We start from the raw sequence: 25,751 nt of genomic DNA, 5'->3' as shown, positions 1-25,751 counted from the left end.
AGCGTCACTGGAAAAATACAAATTAAAGTTGCGTGATACCGCGTGATCCCGCGCGCGGACCGCGAGTGAAGCTGGCCAAGTCGAAGCACTGCCCACTGTAGATTGGCCATCTTGCCATAACTTCTCTGAGTAGTTTGGTCTTGAGTTCTCAACGGGTCGGGAAATATGACATATATACACAAAAAACGTCCAGCCTGAGCCGCCATACATTAAACTGTGGGCATTCGACCACCACCACGACGCAGCAGCAGCAGCAAACAATGACGTAGTTCCTGGCCAAAAATGTCCCCCTTAAAACAAATCGTGAACATTAAAGGTTGATTTGAATTCCCGTCTGCTGGTCATGACAATACGTGTATGAGGGAAAAAAAGGGGGGTGGGTGTCGGGCCGGGTTCGGGCAGATAATTCATGTTGATGTTTCGGGTTACATCGGATCCGGGCTTTAAAAGCTCGGGTCGGGTTGTAATTTTCAGGCCCGTTGAGAACTCTAGTTTGGTCACCTCGGTTAACAGTGCTAACAACAGAATTAGCATAGAATGTGCTTTCTGCGTGGTTCATGATGCTACCAACTGCACAAGCACACACACACACAACCAGAAACTGCTTGAGTGGCCTGTGCACAGAGGTGAGGGGCGTGTCGAGTGCAGGGCTTAAAGAAGCAGGTGCTCATTGTGCTGTAAGAGTTGAAATTGTAGCTATTTCCGAAACATTATTTCTAAATGGAATGTGGCAAAAAAAAATCTTGATTTTACTGTTTTTGTTTTCATTTGGAGCCGAAATTGAGAATGAAATTAAAATTTGCTTAACTTGGCAGCCCTATCCTATTCCAGTGGTTTTCAAAGTGGGGGCCGGGGGCCGCGAGGGGGTGCCAGGGGGGCCTCAGCAAGTTGGAGGGAAAAATAAAAGCAAGAAATAAATACATTTGAAACATTTAAAATATACTATGAGGGTTGTTATACAATGCCATTATAATAATGTGACGCATATCTGAACATATTTCCCATGATAATGACTGGGAATAATAGTAGAGTGATGGCTCTCATATAGCAGAAAGCCCCAAATAAAATTTTTACACACTGTAAGCTCCATCGCGATGTGGTTGTGGCTAAAATAATTATTAGATTAGCTTAATGTATTTTTACATTTGCCGTAGTATTGTCGATGGGTTTAATTAATAAAACATCAAGGGGGTCCTTGGCCAGAACCTAGTGGTATTTGGGGGGCCTTGTCGTGGAAAAGTTTGGGAACCCCTGTCCTATTCCACTGCTGCCGTTGGTGAAACGCACCTGAGCAAGCACACTTTGCAGTTCCTCGGAAATACATTCTAGTTGTAATTTATTACTTATTTTAAAAAGATAATTAGTCTTATGATTGTTACTGATAAAAGTAGTGGAATTACCTACACCATTAATAAGAATATGGGATGATATTTGTTTCACTAGAAAATGTATATCAATAATTTGTGATTAAAATTTGATTAGTCAAATTGAAACTCCCCAGGGGCCACCCCCCCACGCTGGGCCTCCCGAAACTCAAAAAAAGCATTTTTTCCTAAATAACTACCTGAACCATGGCCCCGAGGATGATGAAATGTTTATGGTATGTTGGTCTCAAGCAGTGGTGGAGGAAGTACTGAAATCAGTACTTAAGTAAAAGTACAAATAAGCAGAGAAATATTTACTTTAGTAAAAGTAAAAGTACCACAATGCCAACCCTACTTAAGTAAAAGTAAAAAGTACCTGATTTTAAATGTACTTTAAGTATTAAAAGTAAAAGTACTTGCATAATGATTTATTATCTTAATATCTATAGGCCTATTCTAATAAAACAAAATCAGTAGCCTATGAGGTGTGGCATTTTAATAAAGCTAGTTTTAGGTTATACTAGGCTAGATAGTTTTAAGCTGATGTAATTGTGCTTACCATCCGTGGCCCAGTTTACATTCTGACTTACAATTCTGGAGACTAATTCTGGTTATCTAGTGTGATCTGCTGAGTTAAGTATCATTCAGTAAAACACGAGAGCCTGAAGTTTATCGGGGTAGACAAGGGAAACGTCTGGTGGATCATAATGACAATTCTGCCGGTCCAGATTGAACAGAAAAGTTGTTGAGAAAGGTGTCTTTATGATAAGGTTCAGTTTCACTTGTGCAGACGCGCATAAACATTGAATGGGCGCTCACTTTACTACCCCCCAAATGTAGGCTATGCCTCTTTATTTGATCACACAATTAAGAAATATTTTAATCTGGAACATGTTTAGTTTTTTTTTCGGACAGCGGTTCTATAGTCTACCATTCATGTGCCGCAAATGATCAGACGCATGGGCATAGCCTGTAACTTCGCTGCTCCGCGGACTCGCAATCTCATCGGAGAGGAGGCCCTAACGCTGCAGATAATAGACAGAGAAAGGCAAGCATATGCTCAGGGCACAGAACACAGTTGCATGTCCAGTATAGCCATGGGTCTGGTTAATATAGCCTACCGACTAGACTAGTTTCAAAGATTTAGAAGCGGGGCATGTAGCGCTCTATCTTTGGTAGCAACCCAGCCCCCTGGTGAAACAAACGTGTTTGTCAAAGAGAAAAAAAAAAAACTGATCATAAAATGTAATGTAAAAAGGAACGATGGTGTTGTAGAAATGTAGCGGAGTAAAAGTACAGATAATTGCTGCAAAATGTAACTAAGTAAAAGTCAAAAGTATGCACTATAGATTCTACTTAAGTAAAGTACAAATATGTGGAAAATTTACTTAAGTACAGTAACAAAGTATTTGTACTTCGATACATTCCACCACTGGTCTCAAGGGCCCACATCAACCTAGCCCATAACCACTCTTTTGTGATTTTTGTGATCCCCCAGTAAAAAATGAAAATGCAATATTATTCTGCTTTCGTCGCCCCTATCTTCGACGAGATGTGAGATGTGTATGATTAACCTGACATCCTCTGGGGGTATGCCAAGTTTCGTAGAATTTCATATGGGGGAGGGGGGGGGGTGGTAGTTCGGTGGTAGCGTGGATAGCAGTGTTTCCGCTAGATTTTGTTTTTAACAGTGCCGGCCAACATGTTATAGAAACACAACCCACGACACTGCCTTTATTTGGTGCAAATCTCCTTTACTTTATAGTCCGCGATTCACATTAGGCCTACTAAGCCATCACCGCGAGTGCATACAAAATGTTTTTGGCCAAGTTTTGCTTCAATCCAATTTACCTTCGTTACTACCAGTCGTTGCTTTTTTACTGCATCGATTCGCGATTGAGTGCGCAGCTAATGTAACAGTGTTTTCGCGGAGACATCTACTCTCCAGTTTAATTTTTGCTGTTGTTGCGAGCGAGCTAATAGGCTACGATATGGAAAATACTTTCAATACGATCAGCTTCAGAAATGAATGGGTTTTCCTTAGCCTGTGCTACACCTTTCCACCAAGTTGTGCGAAAATTGTAGTTTTTGCAATGTTGACAAACATGCGTAGCACATGAAAGCTTTTGATAGCGCATGGCACTAACATCTATAAAAACAATATATTTATGGAATAAAACTAGACAGGTACCTCGGATTAGCATTGCTGTTTATTGTTAAACTGCAATTTTCAGCAACCAGCGGAGGGCATTTAGCCTACTATACGCTAAATGAAGAGGAAACACTGAGAAGAAAGTTAATGTTTTAAATAGGCTACATCAATACAATATATAATATGTGAAGTGAAACTGGGGCCATAATAACCTCTGACTAGTTTTAGGCTACTTGTTAAATTGCAATGTGAGCGGCAGCCAGCAGGGGAGGATACGTCGGCAGGATTATTTAAAAAGCAACTGCACAATGTGCGTCTGCCCTGATTCTGATACCGTGGCGGTATTAATTAAACCGTGGTGGGCCGCCATGCTGAAATAAATGTAGAGGAAACACTGGATAGTGTCCCTGCAGACAACCCGAAGTATTGTAAACTTTAAAAGTGTACAGAGAGTTTATAACGGGCTGTTTCTGAAGGCAGCACATTGCCTTTACTTCGTGTTCCAGTGGATGTGTTCGACGTCTTCTTGCTGCATAGATCTGGCTGAATCTTACAATAAAGACATGCATCACATTCAGTCAGATCTGCACAATGCAGAGGACGCAACCAGAACAGGAAGTAAGGCAATGTGCTGCATAGAAAACAAGTACAGCCATTCTTTGAGTTGTAGCAGGTAAATTGTGATATGACTGCTCTGCTCTGCTCTACATGGTTAGCAGGGTCCATGGCAGTCAGTAACAGCTGTTCTCAATCATATGCAGGTGGAGTATCATGACATATGAGATTAAAATACCTCCTAAGAGCACACCTTCTGTTGATGACGAAGAGGACAGCCAGGTACCAGTCCACTTGCACACACAATTATACACATAAAAATGACCACATTAAGTAGAAACCAGTAAGATCAAACACAAAGGCGAACATTCTCATGCCAACATGTTTTTACAAACGCATCAGGATCTTCACTTTACAGAAAAACACAGACATACACACTGTAAGGACATACACATTGTAAGGCCAGACGTTTCTATTTGCATTCTATTTGTCGGCAAAGCAAGAGGAGTTATTGATTGTATACCAGCCTGTACATTTCTACCTGCTTTGAAGATTAAACTCTATATCTACTAGGGGTAGTTAGGCTGTTGGCTTTAAAACAGACCAAATTGTTTGAAGAGTTTTCTTGTAATACTTTTTGCTATTCTGCTGCTGGACAGGATGAATATTGTGCAAAAGTTTTAGGCCACCTTACATATTTTCCTTTATCAATAATATAATATTTAATACTATTTAATCATAATATTTATTTTCTTATTAGAAAATACAAAAAAATGTGTTTCTTTTCAAGTTTCAGTCCACATTTGGAATTATTGTTTTAACAGTGTTATGACCAATCTCGCAAGGAGGAAGCTATTGATGGAGTCAAAGTTCTCCACCAAGATCAGTGATGGGCATGACCAGCCTAACAGAAACTTCTGGAAAATCTACTAACATGTCAGAACCAGGCTAGCCTTACTCCGCCCTTCTATGTACTTCCGCTCATTTTTAATTTCCCTTCAGTACGTCGTCTGGGTCTGCGGTATATTCACAGGTTTTCTCCTGCAAAAATCTGCAAGTCCAATCAGCGAACAGAGGGAGTAGCTGAGAACGATGACGTTGAGGTTGTGCGCTAGTTTGAGCCAGACATACAGTACGTCACGACACACATTTAAGCACATTGAGTAACATTTTGTATGATAATGTGCTATAGAAATAAACTTGAACTTGAACGACCAAACGTTAGCGATTGGTTATGGCAGATCCAGAGTGGCTCTGGGCAGATCCAATAGTTTTAAACTTCAACAGAGTACTCACCTTCAAGGAAGTTAACGCTTGGCAATGAAAAGTGGCCAGACTCTCTGTACAAATGAAATGTACATACGAGAGTCTGGATATTTCCAGGCTAGAACCAAGCCGTTATGTCAACAGCTTCTCCCTTGTGAGATCATTATAGCACTCCTAAAATACACATCTAGTGGTGGCCTAAGATTGGAACCAGAAGCAGATGTACACATTTTTTTTAATACTGTGTAAATATTTCCTAAATGTTCTGGTTGTATTTTAATAAAGAGATTGATAAATAAACATGTGTGGTCATCATAACATTGGATTGCTAAAACAGCAACTCTAATAGTGGCCTAAGACTTGCACTGTTACTGTATGTAGTTTGACAATTCACTCTATCATGCATGCATATGCTGAATCTGAATGACTGAAGGATACACATGACTCATACCGCACACCGGCAGGTGCTGCAGGTTTGTATATTTGTACATACCAGGCCTTACTGTCAGGTTTATATTCAAGATATCGGACCCAAGAACAGATTAGAGCTCACAGTTTATTAGAAAGCAAGGACATAGGGGGCAGCCGTGGCCTACTGGTTAGCACTTCGGACCTGTAACCGTAGGGTTGCCGGTTCGAACCCCGACCAGTAGGCACGGCTGAAGTGCCCCTGAGCAAGGCACCTAACCCCTCACTGCTCTCCGAGCACCGCTGTTGATGCAGGCAGCTCACTGCGCCGGGATTAGTGTGTGCTTCACCTCACTGTGTGTACACTGTGTGCTGTATGTGTTTCACTAATTCACGGATTGGGATAAATGCAGAGACCAAATTTCCCTCACGGGATCAAAAGAGTATATATACTTATACTTATACTTATACATAGGTTTGGTTTCAGCTGCTTAATGTAATGATTACTTAATGTAATATAACTAGCCATTTTTAAGTTTAAAACTCCTATCAACATGACTGCTAACCTTGGTTGAAAGATTACAGAAGGCAGATGATGTTAGGCTAGCAGTTTGCAGTTGTTAGTTTCCATGTCTGGTTACTTATGCTCTGTTTGGTGAAAAACCTTTGTATATCTCTTTTCTCTTTTGGAGGCATAGCTGATTTACAAAACACAAAAATGCTGGGGTCAAAGGTCAAGGTCACGTGAGGTCATACTTGACATGCAATGTTTGTTTTATACCTCTCAAGCAGATTGAAGGATCCTCATTAAACCCAACACAGTTAATTAAGCCTAAATTAACTGATAAGGCATTAAAGATCATGGGGTCACAGGTAGAGGTTAAAGGTCATGAGGCTATAGCTGGCTGAGGCATAGAATCAACTATCTGAATTGACATTAAAAAAGATTAATACATTCATTAAAGCAAAACAAACTTTATTTTCTGTATAAAAACAGTTGTTTCAACCTCCACATCTTATTTTAGTATTGTAGTAATAGCCTCTCTGAAATCAGGGGAAATCTAAATAATTTGCTGTTTTAAAAATGCAAACATCTGTGTGAATACCTGTTTTAAAATAACTGTTTTAGTTCATAAATGATATTGGAGTAAAAACAAAGTACTATTACATAACATTCAGTACATCAATAACAACATTGTAGTTCATTTAGACAAGCTGAATAGCAGAAGTTGTAGATTAAATCCAAACCATTTCTGTCAAACTTCTGATAAACATTGTCATCTAGAGCTATTTCCTTCAACTTAAATTATAACGCCAGACAGTAGAAGGGGGTCACTTGCGCTTCAGCCTGGTTGGTGCTCACGGAACAGGACGCAGAAGTCAAAAAGGGAGATCCAAGGTCTAACAGGAGCCAAGGAGCAGGACCGGAGCACTCAATGCTTTAACGTGTTTTTATTTGTGCAAACTGACTAACGTTTCGACGCCCATGCGTGTTCTTCAGAGTCAAAACGCCAGACAATCGATGTAAATGTCTATCTTGATAGAATAGTGTTAGAAATAAAAACTACCCTTGCATCGCATTGCAATAGTTATACTTTGTTCCCTGAAGTTGGTAGTAGGCATATAAGCAACGGCAGCAGTGGACTGATATTACCTAGGATTGTACTATTATGGTGGGTTTTCAGGATGTGAAGGGATGTAATCATGGGTTTCATAAGGGTTTATACTATTGCATGGGTTTTCATGTTTTAGAAGAATGTAGTCATGAGTGTCATAAGTCTTAATGCCACTGCATTTGCTGTGAGCAGTGTGAGGTCATTGTATCTTTTGTAGGCCAGACCGACTGTCAGCGGAGTGGGGTGACTGGAAAAGTACTGGGGGTACCAGGATGAGAGGATCTCCTCCTTATATGGTTAAGGGAGAGTGGGTGTTATCAAGCTGGTGAGGACTGGACAGGACAGGGATGAGGAGGCCACTGTGCCTGTCTAGCTAGGAAAAGAATAAGATAAGAAGGCCTTATTTCACCAAACTGGAAGGAAACAGAAAAACTTACGGTTACACTATTTTACATATGTTACCTATGCATTACATAGGTTTGCATATAGTTTTATGCATGATGGGAAGATGGTTTCCACCAATGTAAGCGACCCTGCTTGGTACTGATTGGTGAAGGGTGTTGAGGGAGAGGGGGTGTTATCAAGCTGGTGAGGACTGGGCAGGACAGGGATGAGGAGGCCACTGTGCCTTATGAGTTAGGGACTGTCCAGCTAGGAAGAGAATAAGATAAGAAGGCCTTATTTCACCAAACTGGAAGGAACCAGAAAAACTTAGGGTTACACTATTTTACATATGTTATCTATGCATTACATAGGATGCATGATGGGAAGATGGTTTCCACCAATGTAAGCGACCCTGCTTGATACTAATTGGTGAAGGGTGTTGATGGAGATGGCGTGAGAGGGTGGCACTTTTCAAGGGCTGAGAAGTATAAAATATAGTGTATTGCCATCCGTAGGGGAGATCTTGTCGAGGGCCCCAGCTGATGACATCTCCTCCCTATTGCTTTGATGGTTGGTCTGGACTTTGGTTGGGCTGTACTATCATTGCAATACGGTGAATAAAGATCAACAGTCTTCGGAAAATCTTCTATCTACATTGTCTCCTTCGGACGCCTTGTTCCAGAGTGCTAAATTACTAAATAGTCATGTGGTAATTGTTAATTGGACAATTGGATTTGGAAGTGGACATTTTCTAGCCTGGAAAATCCAGACCCTGGTAATCTCAAAAGATTAAGGGTCTGGCCACGAACAATGTAATGGCCCAACTCGAGCGGCGGCACCAAGCATGCATTTGAAAATCTCACTGCAAGCAATTGGATAACACTAGACCAATGTTTACTCTGAATGATTCCGGACTTCGACACAATTAGATAACACTATGACCAATGTTTACTGACCTCCAACGTTGCAGCGTTGTGGTCATCAATTTAGCTCGCCTCTGGCCCGCATATATCAGATACGCCGATTTGATTGGCTCCCCGGGATGCAAGGGGTAAAAGTAACGTGCATCATTGCTCATTCCATTGTGCTCTCGCAGGAACTCTGGATTTCCAGGGTAGACATTTTCCACGACAGTATCCTGATTGGAGTGCGCTTGTCTGTTTACTTTTCGACGCAGTACTACTAACCGCTGCTAAAAAACTAGTCCCTTAAAATGTTATGCGATCATTGAAATGCATAGAATAATGTTAGAAATAAAATGATCAACACAGACATTTACATTGAGTCTGCCGTTATAATTTATTTGTCTGCCGTTATAATGTATTTGCCTGGGTGTACTGTGGAGTGGGTAAGACTGTTTTTAGTGGCAGGCTGACACATACTGATGAACTCTGCAACTATAAGGACTGGATCAAACGTGTTGAAAACGGTCTCCACTGATAAATATCACACATGCTAACTTGGAAATTAGGTCCTATGTCCAAAATCCTGAACCACCCCTTTAAAAATGTGTTGTTGCCTATAGCAATGCTATAGTAAATCAGCTTTTGCAAGCCAGTGCTACAAGATGACAGCTCACCTCCACATTGGCAGATAACACAAAGATCTGCGCATATGCCAGGTTCCTCTTCAAGTGCTGTCTCATCATCCATTGCAAATAACAGACATGCCACATTACTAACATCAAAACTGGAAGACAATGCTGTCTTCAGGGTCACAGAAATGACCAGGAGAAAGTGGACAACACCTTGTCCACGAAGGGAAAAATAGCAAGGGCCACAGTTAACAGTCATACTAACGTATGGAAAGTCACAACAGCACAGAAAGCTATAATTTACAGCTGGAAGTAGCACTGCTTGTACTGTGGAAAGGACTGCAAGGGCAATATTGAAAGAGATATTGGTCAGGTCATGACTATGCTAGTGGACGTATTTCACTGTTACTGTATGTAACTGCTAAGCACATTTGCCTAGTAATTGCAATCAGATTCTTGATTCTTATATACAAAGAAGGGGTATTAAACTCATTGTGCTGTAGATAGGGACTCCCCATGTCAAAAACAACCAAGAAATCACTATATTTACAGTAATTGAATTGAACATGGCATGTTGATTAGCATGTCTCCACCGTCTATAACCTTGTATGTCAGGGGATAAAACTGACCTTAACCTTTGACCCCATGGCCCTGAGTCCCTAAGTTCATCTAACTTGTATAGACAATAAATGTACTAGAGTTAATGAAGATCCAACAGTCTGCTTTGGAGATATGAACCAAATACTGCATGTGAGTTATTTGTGTGACCCCTTGTAACCTTGACCTTTGACCTCAAGACCTAAATTGTCTTGCCAGTTCTTTGACAACTTATAGTGGGAAAGTAGACCAATTTTGATGAATATCTTTCAATTGGCTTAAGAGATATCAGCTATTATCAAGATGTACTAACATACGTTTTTGGCCCAAAAATCATTGTGCCATGCTCCATTCAAAGCCCTATATATTTTTTTCGGTACACATCTGCGCTGTAGGCACCACAAATTCTTAATCTACAGAAAAATATGATTCAAATGATACCAAATATGCTTTTGCTGTATTTACTTCCACCTTTGACCCTTTTCTAGGCTAATTCGCTCAGACTATAAACCATTGGATAAAGAATGTGCATACCGAGACCAACTTTTGATTTTTTTTATGGTGATTGGCAGCAGTCCTGTATCTTTAGAAAAATTGATTACACACATTGATAACTAGATGTACCGCAGAGCTGTACAAAATATGACCGCCGCCCAGTCCAGCACATTTTTTCCACAAAAAGAAATCACGCTGAAAGGCCTATATGATTCTAACTGTCTCACTAAATTGCATTATCCACACTCAATTCTCACTGGTATCTGCTAGACAACAAGTACCAAAACATGATTAGTTCATAGACTTCACTAGAAGGCTGATACCGATACAAATATTTGTTGATTTAAAAACCCGATATTCCGATATATCGGCCGATATATATATTTTTTTTCAGAAACGCGAAACAAAACATTAACAGATTTCCCTAACATTAGTTATTTGTAGTTATTTATGAGTATTGACTAAAATAATATGATAATGCATTTTAAAAACAAACAGTGTCACAGTGGAACATCGAAATATATTAAAGTTCTGAGAAATAAAATGTATAAAAATAGAAACTTAAGATATTAAACTTAGTCTTTTGAACAAAAACACAATAACAACAACAACCAAATCAAAGTTACCAGTATTAAAATACTTGGTAAGCTTCATAAATATAACTTTGAACTAAGACTTAATTACAAAAAATAATGATGACATTATTACTATCATCATCATTTGTATTATTAACAAGATAAAGGTCACTCCTAAATGTTTGCGTGTGTAATAATTAGTCCCTATTGCCTTATAAGCTACCTTATAATTACAATGTCAGCTTGCTTATCCCTTTCCCTGCACTTTTAAAATTATTTCCATCAAGCTACATCAAACCATTTTCAATCATCAGTTGCTGCCTGCCTTCTAAAACCTACTATTTAGTGATCTAAATCCATTATGTAACTTGTTAATGCTGCGGCTGAACGTGAGTCTGAAACGCACACTTGGCGTCATTGGATTTCACACACGTTTAAAAGAAAAGCTAACTTTTATGCACAAGCTACGTTTGATACTTTTTCTCTATGTCTAAATGTTCACTCCTCGCACGTCTAACTTACATTTTACAATGCAGGGACTGTAACTACAGATATACTAGTTATAAATACAGTAATCATTACTTTATTAGGCAGAATAAGTTCGTTGTGGTTTCCAAGCTCATTAATGTTAACGTTAGCGGTCTTCCACTGATATTCATGGCATTAGCTAGCTTTGTGGTTAGCTAGTCTATGATGAGCCATAATTTAGCAATGGATAACGTCATACTGCAAATTGTAAAACATACGCTTTCAAAATAACAGGCCGGGGAGAGATGATACGTCTCATTGCTATAACTGTCACGCTATTAAAGAAATACAGTCATATTCAGTCACATTGTCAAAAGTTAAAAGGACAGACAGTCAACTACACTGTAACAACGTAACTTAATTACTAGCTAATTCCGCTTCACTCGGCTTATTTTACAGCAGCAAAACTGGACATTGTTTTCACGAATTTTGTCATGCTTACTTGAGTTAAGAGAACTGATGGGGATGTTCTTTTCAATTGTTATACCAAATCACCATGAACACACTTAACTGATGATCTCACTCGCGGATGATCTCACTCTCTCTGCCCGACTCTGGCTGGATCAGCAGGTTGCAGGATGTGTGCGCGTTATAAACGAGTGTTGCCAGCAGGGACGGTGTAGAGTGCCCTCTGGTGGACAAACTATACAACGCCAACACTCATGACATGGTTAAAGGGTGTTTCGTCCGTTTTTATTTTATTTTTAAAATAGTCATTTATCGGCCATTATAAATGCCGATACCGATAGTTTGGAAAATGCCTAATATCAGCCGATAATATCGGCTCGCCGATAAATCGGTCGGGCTCTAGATTTCACATGTAAAATTCATTTTATACAACCCCACCTCCATCTTGCCTGTTCATAATTCTGAGAAATTCTTGATTGTTTGTGTTATGTTTATGTTATGTGTGTGGGTGTGTGTGTGTGTGAGTGTGTGTGTGTGTGCGTGCTTGTGTGTGTGCCTGCGTATGTGCCTGTGCATGGAAGCGTACATATGTCTACTGTGTGAGTATGTGTCATACGTATGATTACTGTGTGTGTGTGTGTGTGTGTATCTGTTTGTGCACATGTGCGCACATGAAATGGGTTAACATGACCCCTGGAGGCAAATACACGGAAAAAAATGGTCATCCTAGGCCCTACAGTTCTCAAGATATTCACAGAGAACTGTGTCTGGCCTACCCTCCTTTCGGGGGGTCCAGTCCAGCGGGGGGGCTACAGATCAAAACGAAAAAATGACAGTTCCATGCTATCCATGTGGGGGTACATGCCCACCAAGTTTTGTGTACCCCGGTCTTTCAGTGTCCCGGGAATCCTTGTTGGTGTACGTCACTAAATGTACACATAAATTGTTTTATTGTAAGGCCCCCCATGAACGAAAGTACACAAAACTTGGCATGCATTCGGAGGGTGTCATAATGATCCTACACTTTCAATTTCGTGCAGTTTTGACCATGTCAGCCAGAGATATTGTGATGAAAACACCTAATTTTTTGCTTTTTAATTTTTTAACTAGGTGGCGCTATACATGAAATAAGTGGTAATGGGATGGGTTGACATGGCCCCTTGAGATCAACATACAAAAAAAAGGTGGACCTCCTAGGCCCTACGGTTCTCGAGATATTCACAGAAAACTGTCTCCGGCCACCTACAGGCCAGTTGGTGTATAGTAACATAAATTAATTTATTGTGTGGCCCCCCATGAACGGAATTCCACGAAACTTGGCGTGCATTCAGAGGGTGTCATAATGATCCTACACTTCCAATTTCGTGCAGTTCTGACTAAGTTAGGTCACAGATACCTGTGATTACAACACCTCATTTTTACTTTTTTGTGTTTAACTAGGTGGCGCTATACATGAAATGAGTGGTTATGGAATGGGTTGACATGGCCCCTTGAGATCAACATACAAAAAAAAAATGGTCCTCCTAAACCTTACGGCTCTTGAGATATTCACAGAAAACTGTGTCTGCCCTACCCTCCTTTCGGGGGGTGCAGTCCAGCGGGGGGGCTACAGATCAAAACGAAAAACGATGGTTCCATGCTATCCATATGGGGTTACATGCCCACCAAGTTTCGTCTACCCCGGTCTTTCAGTGTCCCGGGAATCATTGACAGAAATTTGGACATGCGAAAAAGAAAAAAAAAAAAAAAATCTGACTAAACCTATATGACCGCCGCTTCGCTGCGCGGCGGTCATAATAAGTTAATTTTCATTCATTGTTGACATGGTCCATTAAGGGTTAGATGGGTGTCCCGGGACCGGATGAACACGCCGCTAAAAACCACAGCTGCAGTTGCAGCTGTGACGACAGGAAAAGTGCAGGCAGCCACGAGGAGGGTATTGGTCGTATAAAATGAACATTGCTGATGTATGGGTTACACAAAGCTACAACAAGCTTGGGGCAGCCGTTAGCGCTTCGGACTTGTAACCGGAGGGTTGCCGGTTCGAACCCCAACCAGCAAGGCACCTAACCCCTCACTGCTCCCCGAGCGCCGTTGTAGCAGGCAGCTCACTGCGTCGGGATTAGTGTGTGCTTCACCTCACTGTGTGTTCACTGTGTGCTGAGTGTGTTTCACTAATTCACGGATTGGGATAAATGCAAAGACCAAATTTCCCTCACAGGATCAAAAGAGTACTTATACTTAACAATGCAATCATTATGTTTTCTTAATGACCGACAGTTTAGTTTATAAATAAAAAATAATGTGTGATGAGTGGTGCGCTAGTTCTAAACCCTGCGAGAAATTCTCTCGTATCCCTGCACCTCCTCTATTAATTATACAGATACCTTGACATCCCTAGTAATATTTCTGCGTGAGAAATGCAAGGTGTGGCGTGTGAGTGTGTGAACTTGCTGAATTGCGTGTGTCTCACGCCCATTGCGTGAGGCTTAAGAACCCTGTGTCTGTGCAATGAATACATTTACAGCAGTCATACTGTATCCATGTTATATAGTTTTGTGTGTGAGAGAGAGCCACTTAAAGAAGGCTTCTTTGAGTGTGATGTTGGTGAATTGATGTACCTGATGTGTACTTGACAGTTGTAGCCTATTGGGCAATTATAAATTGTGTCCACTTTGCGTCCATACAGTACATCACAATTCCTTGCAAACAATACCTGTTTCCTCAAAGAATCAAGCAAGCCAGCTAGTTCTAGTTTTTTTCAAACTAGCCCAGAGGAAGAAACTTTGATATTCGTTGGATATTTCACATTCACAACAAAGCACTCCTACTTGCTTACATGGTTGAGATTATTAAAAAAAGGACAATATAATTTGATATGTAATAAAACCACACCATTTTAGCCATATTTCCACTAGGCATCCTTCAGCATTTGGCCTATGTAAGGGACCTACACATTTCATGGATGGACACTTTTTAACATGCCAGCCTATGCAGAAATAAGATTTTTAAAAAAATCCAAAAATCCAGTTGCAATTGCAGTAGCAGTAATTCCTTGTCAAATTATGTTGCCTACTACATAGGCAGGTCAATATATGAAAAAACCTAACCTCAAAACAATTGATACAAAAGGTTTTTCAACTGATTATGATACCTTTAGATGTACTTAATAACATATTAAAAATCTAGTAAAATCTGACCCCAGTAAAGGGGTCATTTTCAAGATGGCGTCCAAGATGGCCACCAGAAGCTAATTTGGGATATCTGAAGCATTATTCAGCCTAGGAAAGTGTTTTTCATGTTTAATCAGATTTAGAGGTCACTGATTCATATATGTCAGACTAAAGTATCAGTTCATCATTTTCAAAGACTTGTCATTTTCAAGATGGCATTAAAGATGGCCACCTGAAGCTAATTTTGGCTATACTGTATCTGAAGCATTATTCAGCCTAGGAACGTTTTTTTCGTGTTTAATCAGATTTAGAGGTCACTGAATCATATATGTCACACAATCCTTCATTAAATCATGCCACCCTAAAAAGATGGTTGTGGCGTAACAAGAGGTCATGAATTAATTATAATCTATTGAATTGTAATTAGTCCCTCCTTTTCCACAACTTTCCAACCATGCTGCCTATTCAGTCTATTTAAAGCATAGTGAACGATAGACATAATTTCATTCTACTTTTTTTCACGACTTTCTGTCAGTTCAGTCACATACATACGACAGACTATTAGGGCCACACATGAAGAAATCAAATATTTTCATATCATGAAAATATCATGTCAACTTTAATCTCTAGGATCTTTGGGGTCAGCAAAAGACAGCATTCCAGAAGAGGAGATTTTGTCCTTCAGTCATGTGCCAATGCCTTCACTACTCCCAATCAGACAACAGAGGTGATTGGTGAATTAAGATGCCAAGTGATGGCTGTACTTTTTGGTGGGAAGTCCACAGACACCCTGAGTAGGAAGGTTGTCCTTACGTCATTATTTGTGACTCCAGAACGTCTCCCTCCAACTGAATCTGCTAGTAAGCTTCACAGCTTTTGAAAGTTATCCACTGTGACTGTGTGCATTTCTGCAAGACACTCTTCTGTTAATGTAGATACGGATTACGCTTCACTGCTGCCTGTGGAACATGTCAAAATGAACAATGTGACAATCTGCAAACTTCCTTTCAGAGGGCTGGAGGATGATGGATGATGATGAATAATGATATAGTGATTATTTCTGATATACTAATAAATATAGTTTAATATTAAGTTTAATTAGCTCCCCCCTTATGATAGATGCCAACATGTATTTGATGTACACAAATATACAGTATAATGCATGCCTATGCATGGGTTATGGTTCAATAAAAAAGTCATAGAACAGCCAGAACTATATATATATTATAAAAGCATATACCCTGTACATTAAATATAACATCAATCAACTTATGTTCCCAACTTCCACCACACTTTGCATAATACATAATCTATTCTGTATAGGCGGATCTAGTGTGCAGCTGATACATTTTGGTATGTACAGCCCAGGGAAATCAGATTAAACACCCTAAACTATATATTTTCTGAAAGCATATAACCTGCAGATGAGATATAACACCAGTTAAGACATGTCCCATCTTCCTCCTTGCCATGAACAAAACATTGCCCTCTATTCTGTATTGGCAAATCTAGTGTAAAGCAGATACATTTTGGCATGTACAGTCCAGGGAAAACAAATCAAAGACCCTAAACTACATATTTTCTGAAAGCATATAACCTGCAGATGAGATATAACACCAGTTAAGACATGTCCCATCTTCCTCCATGCCATGAACAATGCATTGCCCTCTATTCTGTATAGGCGAATCTAGTGTAAAGGGGATACATTTTAGCCTATATTGTCCAGGCAAAACAAATCAAACACCCAAAACTATATATTTTCTAAAAGCATATAACCTCTAGATGAGATATAACACCAGTTAAGACATGTCTTATCTTCCTCCATGCCATGGAGATGGTTCATAATCCTGTATTGCATTTGCTCTGTATTAAAACACATTGATTTTAATATATGGCTGAAAAAGGTAGAGCATTTAAACATTTTCAATATTACCATTTAAAATCATATTCTTGTTTAATATGACCACAATTTGACATCAATTTCACCCCTGTAGGCTGAATAGTAATTGAGATATAGCCATTTTAACCTCTTGACAGCCATTTTGGCGGCCATTTTGAAAATGACCCCTTTCCCAAGGTCAGATTTCACTAGATTTTTAGTATATTATTTAGCATATCCAACAGTATCCATGAAAAACCTTTTGTATCAATTTTTTGACGTTGAACCCTATATTGACCCGCCTAACAGGTGAAAAGTAAAGTTGGAAAGTATGAAAGGAGTCATTTATTTCTGAAAACTATTCACTAAAAAAAAATAATAATAATGTTTTAGACACAGTTGTTGTGTCCTTGCCATTTGTAATCATAGGCAAATAAGGAAAATGTTGGTCTGAAAACAATTCTTGTCAAAGTTGTGTGCCCTGTATGCAACATTCATTCTTGTCACGTAGTATGCCTGGGAACTACAAAACTAGTATCAACCTCTGTTGCACCAGTAGCTCTGTAACTTTAAAAAAAAATAGACTGAACAGACTGGGAACAGGAACCAAACATGATGATCTTACAGAGAACCACAGGCAGATCTTTTAATAGGCTGGGTAATACAATCAAGGTGGGAAACAGGAGAGGATCAATATTGGCGGGAAAGAGATCAATGGCAGATCATAGAGGCGGGGCAACAAGCGCATGGTGAAAGAAAAGAAATAAAGACTGGTACAATTAAAACAGAAAACAGCAAGTAGTGGGCAACAGGTCTCAGTCTTAGAACAGGGATACTGACAACACACTTTCTATCAGAGCCGGACAGTAACGGAGTACATTTATTTGAGTACAGTACTTGAGTACAATTTTGAGGGATCTGTACTTTACTCGAGTATCATTTTTGGGGAGTACTCATGACTTTACTCAAGTACATTTGAGAGGCAAATATTGTACTCTTTACTCCACTACATTTCTATCCATAACCGTGAGTACCCGTTACTACTTCTGAAAAAAAAGGAAAAAAGAAAAATCTCGGAAACCCTCAATTTGTTGTTTTCCTCTCAAACGTGATTGGATTGTGCTCCCGCCACTGATTGGGACAGCCTATCAGCAATCACCTTCAGCTTTCCGCCAAAGTCAACTCCATGGTCAGATTTAGATAAGAGACGAAACCATGGAGGAAACAATGGATGAAGACTAGAGCCCGACCGATAAAGGATTTTGAAGGCCGATACCGATACAAATATTTGTTGATTTTAAAATCCGATATTCCGATATATCGGCCGATATATATATTTTTTCAGAAACGCGCAACAAAACATTAACAGATTTCCCTAACATTAGTTATTTGTAGTTATTTATGAGTATTGACTAAAATAATATGATAATGCATTTCAAAAACAAACTTGTTTATTTTTAAATAATATTGTCACAGTGGAACAGAGGAACATCGAAATATATTAAAGTTCTGATAAATAAAATGTATAAAAATAGAAACTTAAGATATGAAACTTAGTCTTTTGAACAAAAACATAATAATAACAACAACCAAATCAAAGTTACCAGTATTAAAAGACTAGTAAGCTTCATAAATATAACTTTGAACTAAGACTTAATAATTACAAAAAATAATGACATTATTACTATCATCATTTGTATTATCATTAAACAAGATAAAGGTCACTCTTAAATGTTTGAGTGTGCATGTGTAATAATTAGTCCCTATTGCCTTATAAGCTACCTTATAAATACAATGTCAGCTTGCTTATCCCTTTACCTGCACTTTTAAAATTATTTCCATCAAGCTACATCAAACCATTTTCAATCATCAGTTGCTGCCTGCCTTCTTAAACCTACTATTTAGTGATCTAAATCCATTATGTAACTCGTTAATGCTGCGGCTGAACGACAGTCTGAAACGCGCACTTGGCGTCATTGGATTTCACACACGTGTAAAAAAAAAAAAGCTAACTTTTATGCACAAGCTACGTTTTGCACAAGCTACGTTTGATACTTTTTCCCTATGTCTAAATGTTCACTCCTCGCACGTCTAACTTACATTTTACAATGCAGGGACTGTAACTACAGATATACTAGTTATAAATCATTACTTTATTTAGGCAGAATAAGTTCGTTGTGGTTTCCAAGCTCATTAATGTTAACGTTAGCGGTCTTCCACTGATATTCATGGCAGCTAGCTTTGTGGTATAACGTCATACTGCAAATTGTAAAACATACGCTTTCAAAATAACAGGCCGGGGAGAGATGATACGTCTCACTGCTATAACTCTCACGCTATTAAAGAAATACATCTTCAGTCACATTGTCAAAAGTTAAAAGGACAGACAGTCAACTACACTGTAACAACGTAACATAATTACTAGCTAATTCCGCTTCACTCTCGGCTTATTTAACCCATTTACTCCTAAAATGCCTGCTAAAAACGCCTATAGAAACCTATGGCATTCTAGACTAAATAACCTTATTTCCTGAGGGTTTTCTGAAAACATACTAAACATTGTCAACGTCTACCAAAATGTTATATCTAAGCCTCTGTAGCACCTAGAAACATGAAATAAAAAGCATGCTGCGCTACGCAGCATCCAGCGGGAGGGTCAATGTTGTGCTACGCAGCATCCAGCGGGAGGGTCAATGTTGCGTCATGCAGCATCCAGCGCAAATGGGTTAAAGGAGAATTCCGGTGTGATATTGACCTAAAGTGTGTTGAAACATGATACCGAGTGAACGTATGTCTCATAGCCCATCTCGGCTTGTCCCCTGCACTCCAAAATCTGGCGCTAGTTAGCCGAAGCTAACAATGGTGGTGCTCCGGCATCGGCCTAGCCATACAAATAAATCACTGTTTTACACCATTTACGAGGCTCAATGTATCTCCACACTTCATTGGTAGACTTCCGAGGGCCCTGACATTTAAAACGAGACATTGAGAACTTTGAAAAAGCACTGGTAGTTTACTTACAAGACGATTTATACAGACAGGTCCTTCACGAAGTTTAGCGTTTGCAGCCATCTTGAATTTAGTCACGATAAGTCGAGCGACGAGTAAGAATGAACAGGTATGATAAGGGATCAGATTCCAAAAATAATTCAGTGGAAATGCATGGATTCCAGTTGCTGCTACTGGAAGAAACTGGAATCCATGCATTTCCACAGAATTATTACAAACTATACAACGCCAACACTCATGACATGGTTGAAGAGTGTTATGTCCGTTTTTATTTTATTTTTAAAATATTCATTTATCGGCCATTATAAATGCCGATACCGATAGTTTGGAAAATGCCTAATATCGGCCGATAATATCGGCCCGCCAATAAATAGGTTGGGCTCTAATGAAGACGCAGGTCCATCCGCAGGCCACAGGTTGAGTGTGCCAACCTGTGGCCCCACCTCGCCAGACTATTTACATTTTAAAGTTAATGATAGTTTTCGCTCCAAGTGTTTCAATTACAAAATAGTATTTTGTATTTGAAATACGTATTTTAAATACATGTATTAGAAATACTGCCCATCCCTGGCAACATGGTAAAAAGATGAAAATTACTTGATCATTTGACATTCTCCAAGGTATTAACATTTTTCATAACTCCATGTAGGACGTTTCTGTACATAAATGTAAGCACTGTGGCAGTAGTAATGCAATATTTAGAAAATGTAGGCTACTATTGTACTCTTGATACTCAAGTACTTTTAAAAACAAGTACTTTAGTACTTTTACTTAAGTAGACATCTGACTGTTGTACTTTTACTTTTACTTGAGTAAAATTTAGCAAAGGGTATCTGTACTTTTACTCAAGTAATGAAGCTGTGTACTCTGTCCGCCTTTGCTTTCTATCACATAGCATGCACACAAAGGCTATTACAGTTGCATGAAATTCGTTTTCAGTATTCTCAATGTTTTTATTACAGATTTCTGCTTATGAAGATTCAGTTGCTGCTCATCTTACAAAGATTTTGAACTCTGATCAGCATTCGGTGGTCATATCCTCGGCAAAGTGAGTTATCAGCCCTGTCTATTATTCCCTTTATAGCAGTGGTTCTTAAACTTTTTGTCTGGCGACCCCCCCAAAAAACATGGGCCAAGTCTCCCCCTTCTCTCTAACCAGCGGAATTTGGTTTCGAAATGTTGTGAGATGGGCATTGGAAACAGAGACAGAAAATGTCTTCTCTCATAGGTAGGCTATGTCAACATCAAAGGCATTATGTCAATGGCAGCCTTTGACTAAAAACCATTTTGCGACCCCTCCAATATTTTTGGCGACCCCCAGTTTGAGAACCACTGCTTTATAGCAACCAAGCTCATTGAAGAGATGTGCCCTTTCTCATCTCCCTACCAGGATTCTTTGTGAGACAGTGAAGGACTTTGTTGCTAAAGTGGGAAAGTCTTATGAGAAAGGCACTGAAAATACAGAGGAGGCAGACACTATGTCCCTTAAAGTGAGTATTTTAACTACATCTCAGATCTATTATGTTTATGCCTCTACACCGACTGCACATGTATTTCCCATTCTATTAAATGTGATATCTCACATGCTTCAAATTTAGCATGAATGTTTACTTGGACTCTAAAAGTCAAAGTTCAAGGTCATTGTGACCACATGTATGTCCTATTATTGTTAATGTGATATATCCTAAGAATGCCTTGAGGCACATTAGATTCCCTTCAACTCTATAGTCTATGGTTATAGTTATGGGATTTGGCAGTCACCTTTGTCCAATGCGACATACAAATACAAAAATCAATATAATATTTAAAATTTAACAGGGAACAGATTAGAATGTTGGTCAAAATATAATAAGGAGAATAGCAATAATAAACAACAATGTCAATTCAATCAATAGCCTAATAAAATAAGCAATGAAAATGAGGGGAAAAAATAAATAATAAACAATAATGTCAATTCACTCAATAATATAAAAACAATACCATGGTAAGACTACATTAAGGAGAATATCAATAATAAACAAAAATGTCAAATTAAACAACAGCCTAACGGAAATAAAACAATATTACAAACCATAGCGCATAAGAAGCGCTTAAAGAACTAAGTGCATGTTGAACAGGAATGTCTTTAGACCTCTCTTAAATGACCCAAAACTATCACAGGAACGGAGAGCACTGGGCACCTCATTCCACCAACATGGAACCACTGAGGAAAAGAGTCTTGAATTAGACCTAGCGTTTATGACTGGTCGACACAACAGACACTCATCAGAAGACCGTAGTGGGCGGTTGGGGATGTATGTCTTGATTATTGAATTAAAATAACTAGGAGCAGAGCCAGTCAGTGTCCTATAGGCCAAAGTGAGAGATTTCATATTTCATACTATAGGGAGCTAGCCTAGAAATCTAGACGCGCCCCTAGCGCCCCTAGGGCTAGTCTAGCAACTCTCCGTTGGCTTGTGAGCTCCAGAAATCGAAACTCAATCAGGCCAATGAAATCGTGTATAGAGTCGTTAGGTGGGCTTAACATAATGATTGATGGCAGAGTTGCAACGGTTTGGCTTGAATTCCCTGCTACTTGAAAACAAATAAGATGGATGTTGCTGTTGGCGAACAGTGTGACACGAGTTAAGCTTTTATTAAGTTGGCAAACGTTTGAACTAGACAACTAGCTCCGCTGGTGGGAAACGCATGGGACTGCCGCTGTCCTATTGCGTGCAGAGGGAATTTGAAAGACAACTGATTATCCCGCCTCGGACTGAGCACTGCGAACGGTGAGTGCCCAGACCCTACATTTTAATGTGAGTCTGGCTCGTCAGGCTAATAGGGAGCCTCTTTGGCTGATTGAAGACCAGGCTTGCTCCAGCATTCTGAATCAGCTGTAATGATCTTAATATACAAGCGGGTAAGAGCATATCAACCAGTCGTCCAGGTAGGGGAAAATGCATTTTCCCTGAGCCTGTAGTGGAGACAGTGCCGCTGCTCCGCACCTGGTGAAGATCCTTGGCGTCATCAAGATCTCAAATGGGAGCAAACTAGTTTGCCCTTCCCTCGAAAGCAATGGGGACATGGAAATAAGCATCTTTAAGGTCAATGGTTGTAAACCAATCGCTCTGAGTTCCGAGGTCTTAAATCCAGTATGGTACGAAGTCTGGCATCTTTTTTTTGGTATAATGAAGTAAGTAGAATAAAATCCACTGTTTTGTGTATAATCATCTAGTGCAGGGGTATTCAATTAACCTTCAGCGAGGTCCAGTTAAGGAAAATTTCCTCAAGCAAAGGTCCGGAGCATCATAATGTTAAACGTGCGTAGTGCTGGGCGGTATACCGGTTCACACCGTATACCGGTGTATATTTTCGTTATGATATAAATTTTTTAATACCGCCATACAGGTGTATTTGATTACACAACGTTTGGAACGCTGCGCCGCGCGACAGTGTTTCAGACGGGACTTTTTTCACACGCACGCATGGTGCGACTTGGAGGCATAGTTAGGGTAAACACAAAACACCATTCGTTTTTCCCCTGAAGTATGACCTTTAAGGCTTAATTTCTCCTTAGGTAATTAGGGTTTATTTAAGGGTGTTGCACAGAATACCTTAAATTGTTTCTTTAGTTAAGGAAAAACGTTAAGGGATACTGCATTGAAAGGGATTTACCGTCACAAAAATTCTATTGAGATTGTTCAACAGCTATAGCTGGCTAGTAGGTGATGTCGTTAGTTAGCAACCCACCGAACACAGTGAAGTTTAATGATCTTATCACTCATCTCACCTTAAGAATATTCGCTGAAATTATCCAGGTAGCAAGTAAAGCATGTTATAGACAGGAACTGATCAATACTAGCTGGCTAGTTAGAAATGATCCTGACTGTCATCAGTGCACCAAAACGAACGTTTTTGTTAATGTTTTGCCTAGCGAACCGAACCGAAGCTCATGGCAGGCCACATGAAGTTAACGTTAGCCTACCACTAACGTCATGTAAACCACACAATAACAATAAGGCATGTTTCTGATAGGCCTATTTGACAGAGTAAGCATATTAGCAGAGAGGTTTTATTTTAAATTGTATAATTTTCAAAAAAGTATAATTATTGCAAGTTGCCCTACTTTTTGTATTGGTTTTAAGATGTTTGTAAAATTTGCACAGTAAAAGTTCTGTATTTTGAATGCAATTGTCTTTGCATTCTGATTAGATTCTTAATTAGAATCATGAGTGGCTCTTTGTAAACAGCATCATTTTCTGGGGCCATGCAAAACTACATTACCACTAGGGCTGTAACGATACACCAACCTCACGATTCGGTTTGTATCACGATTTTTGACCCACGGTTCAATACGAATCTCGATTTTTCTTTTTTTTTTGGGGGGGGAGGGGGCTAGACATTTTATTAAATAACATTTTAATAGCCTCCCTTAGAACACCAGAGGATTACAATATAATATATATATTATTTTATATCCTGATATAAAAATATTTTTCTGAATGACTGATATTTATGACAGCACACTTTATGCAGATTAGCCCATAGCCTAGGCCTACTATTTTTTATTACAACTCTACCTCTTTAATTCAGCTGTCTGGTTGAAGCCTGGAAATATTGTAAACAAAGTAGCATATAGCTTAGCCTATCATAGTCTACTGATTGGGCTGTTCAGTTTCCCCATGTGTGTTTAAGTTTCAAGGTAATAGGCCCTACTTGTTCTCCTTGGGACAGGCCCTTTTGGGAAACGTTGGTATTTAGATGATCAGTCAATTTCAATACAAGAGTTTTAAACAAATATGTGCAGCATGCTAATGATGCTAAGCGGATTTAATAGTAATTTAGCTAGTCGTCTATGCGTCCTTGCTTTCACGATTGTGAATGTTTTATTTAAGTCGCGCGTGTTCATTGAGCAGGAGAGGGAGGGAGGGAGAGTGAGAGGGAGGGAGCGCGAGAGAGAGCGGGGCAAGGAGAGGGGGTTTACTTCTAGTTTGGTAAAGTTGCACACATAGTCTACAATGAAAGCAAGGAGAGGTATGAAATTATTTATTTATTTATTTATTTATTTATTTATTTATTTATTTATTTATTTATTTATTTGTTTTTGGACAACGTAGGCTACCGATAAGTAAAGCGGGAGTTGTGGGTTGCTTTTGCGGCCGCATAAGCTGCAAAGCACTGCGTGAAACACTAGAAAGGGTGTGTCGCGATTCTGCCTTTTCACACCACGACACAGTATCGTGGATATGAATGTCGCGATTTCGGTTTCGTTACAGCCCTAATTACCACTAGTGTGGAGTTATTCTACATCATGACAGTAAAATAGACCATCCTTAGTCAATGTACTGCAGCAATTCCTCTCTCAACCTGTAGAAAATGCTGTGAACATCTGATTATGCATGAAAAAAAATACCGTCATATACCGTGAAACCATAAGAATTTTGAAAAATACCGTGATATACATTTTTGGTCATACCGCCCAGCACTAAATGTGCGTGTATAGGTGTATGTATGTATATGTTATGTATTTATGTACCATGTTTCCCACAGAATTTAATTGTATTTGTGGTGGTAGATGAGGGGGGGGCGGGGGGGTGAGCAAACATTCTGTGTCAGAGTCAATACAATGAATAGCCTATAGTTATACTTGCCTTGCACAAGAAGTCGATATTGACAAGTAGCTGTAATGTTATAGTGTGATAACCTCGACAACCCAACAGTATATATAGGGATACTGCTTCTTATATGCTTGCACATAACTTAATTAGAGAGAGAGAGATGAAAAGGATTTCATCCCATATAAATTAGTACAACATAGAAAATCAT

At 39.3% G+C, this 25,751-nt stretch overlaps 1 protein-coding gene across 1 annotated transcript in view; it reads left to right on the top strand.

The window, feature by feature from the left end:
• The window catches only part of dgkh (diacylglycerol kinase, eta), a 205,358-nt gene that overhangs the window by 98,657 nt on the left and 80,950 nt on the right, over positions 1-25,751 (top strand). The window contains exons 13-15 of the mRNA XM_076264201.1: positions 4,278-4,353; positions 20,906-20,991; positions 21,334-21,433. Coding sequence (XP_076120316.1) covers positions 4,278-4,353; positions 20,906-20,991; positions 21,334-21,433 — 262 coding nt within the window. The remainder of the gene's footprint in view (positions 1-4,277; positions 4,354-20,905; positions 20,992-21,333; positions 21,434-25,751) is intronic.

Source organism: Alosa pseudoharengus, unplaced genomic scaffold (assembly GCF_046254945.1).
Source record: "Alosa pseudoharengus isolate Yale_2024_CS ecotype anadromous, Long Island Sound unplaced genomic scaffold, YU_APseudo_1.1 YU_APseudo_1.1_scf_3, whole genome shotgun sequence".
Classification (NCBI taxonomy): domain Eukaryota; kingdom Metazoa; phylum Chordata; class Actinopteri; order Clupeiformes; family Clupeidae; genus Alosa; species Alosa pseudoharengus.
The sequence above is the reverse complement of the archived record's forward strand: the minus strand, read 5'-3'. Positions and strand labels throughout refer to the sequence as shown.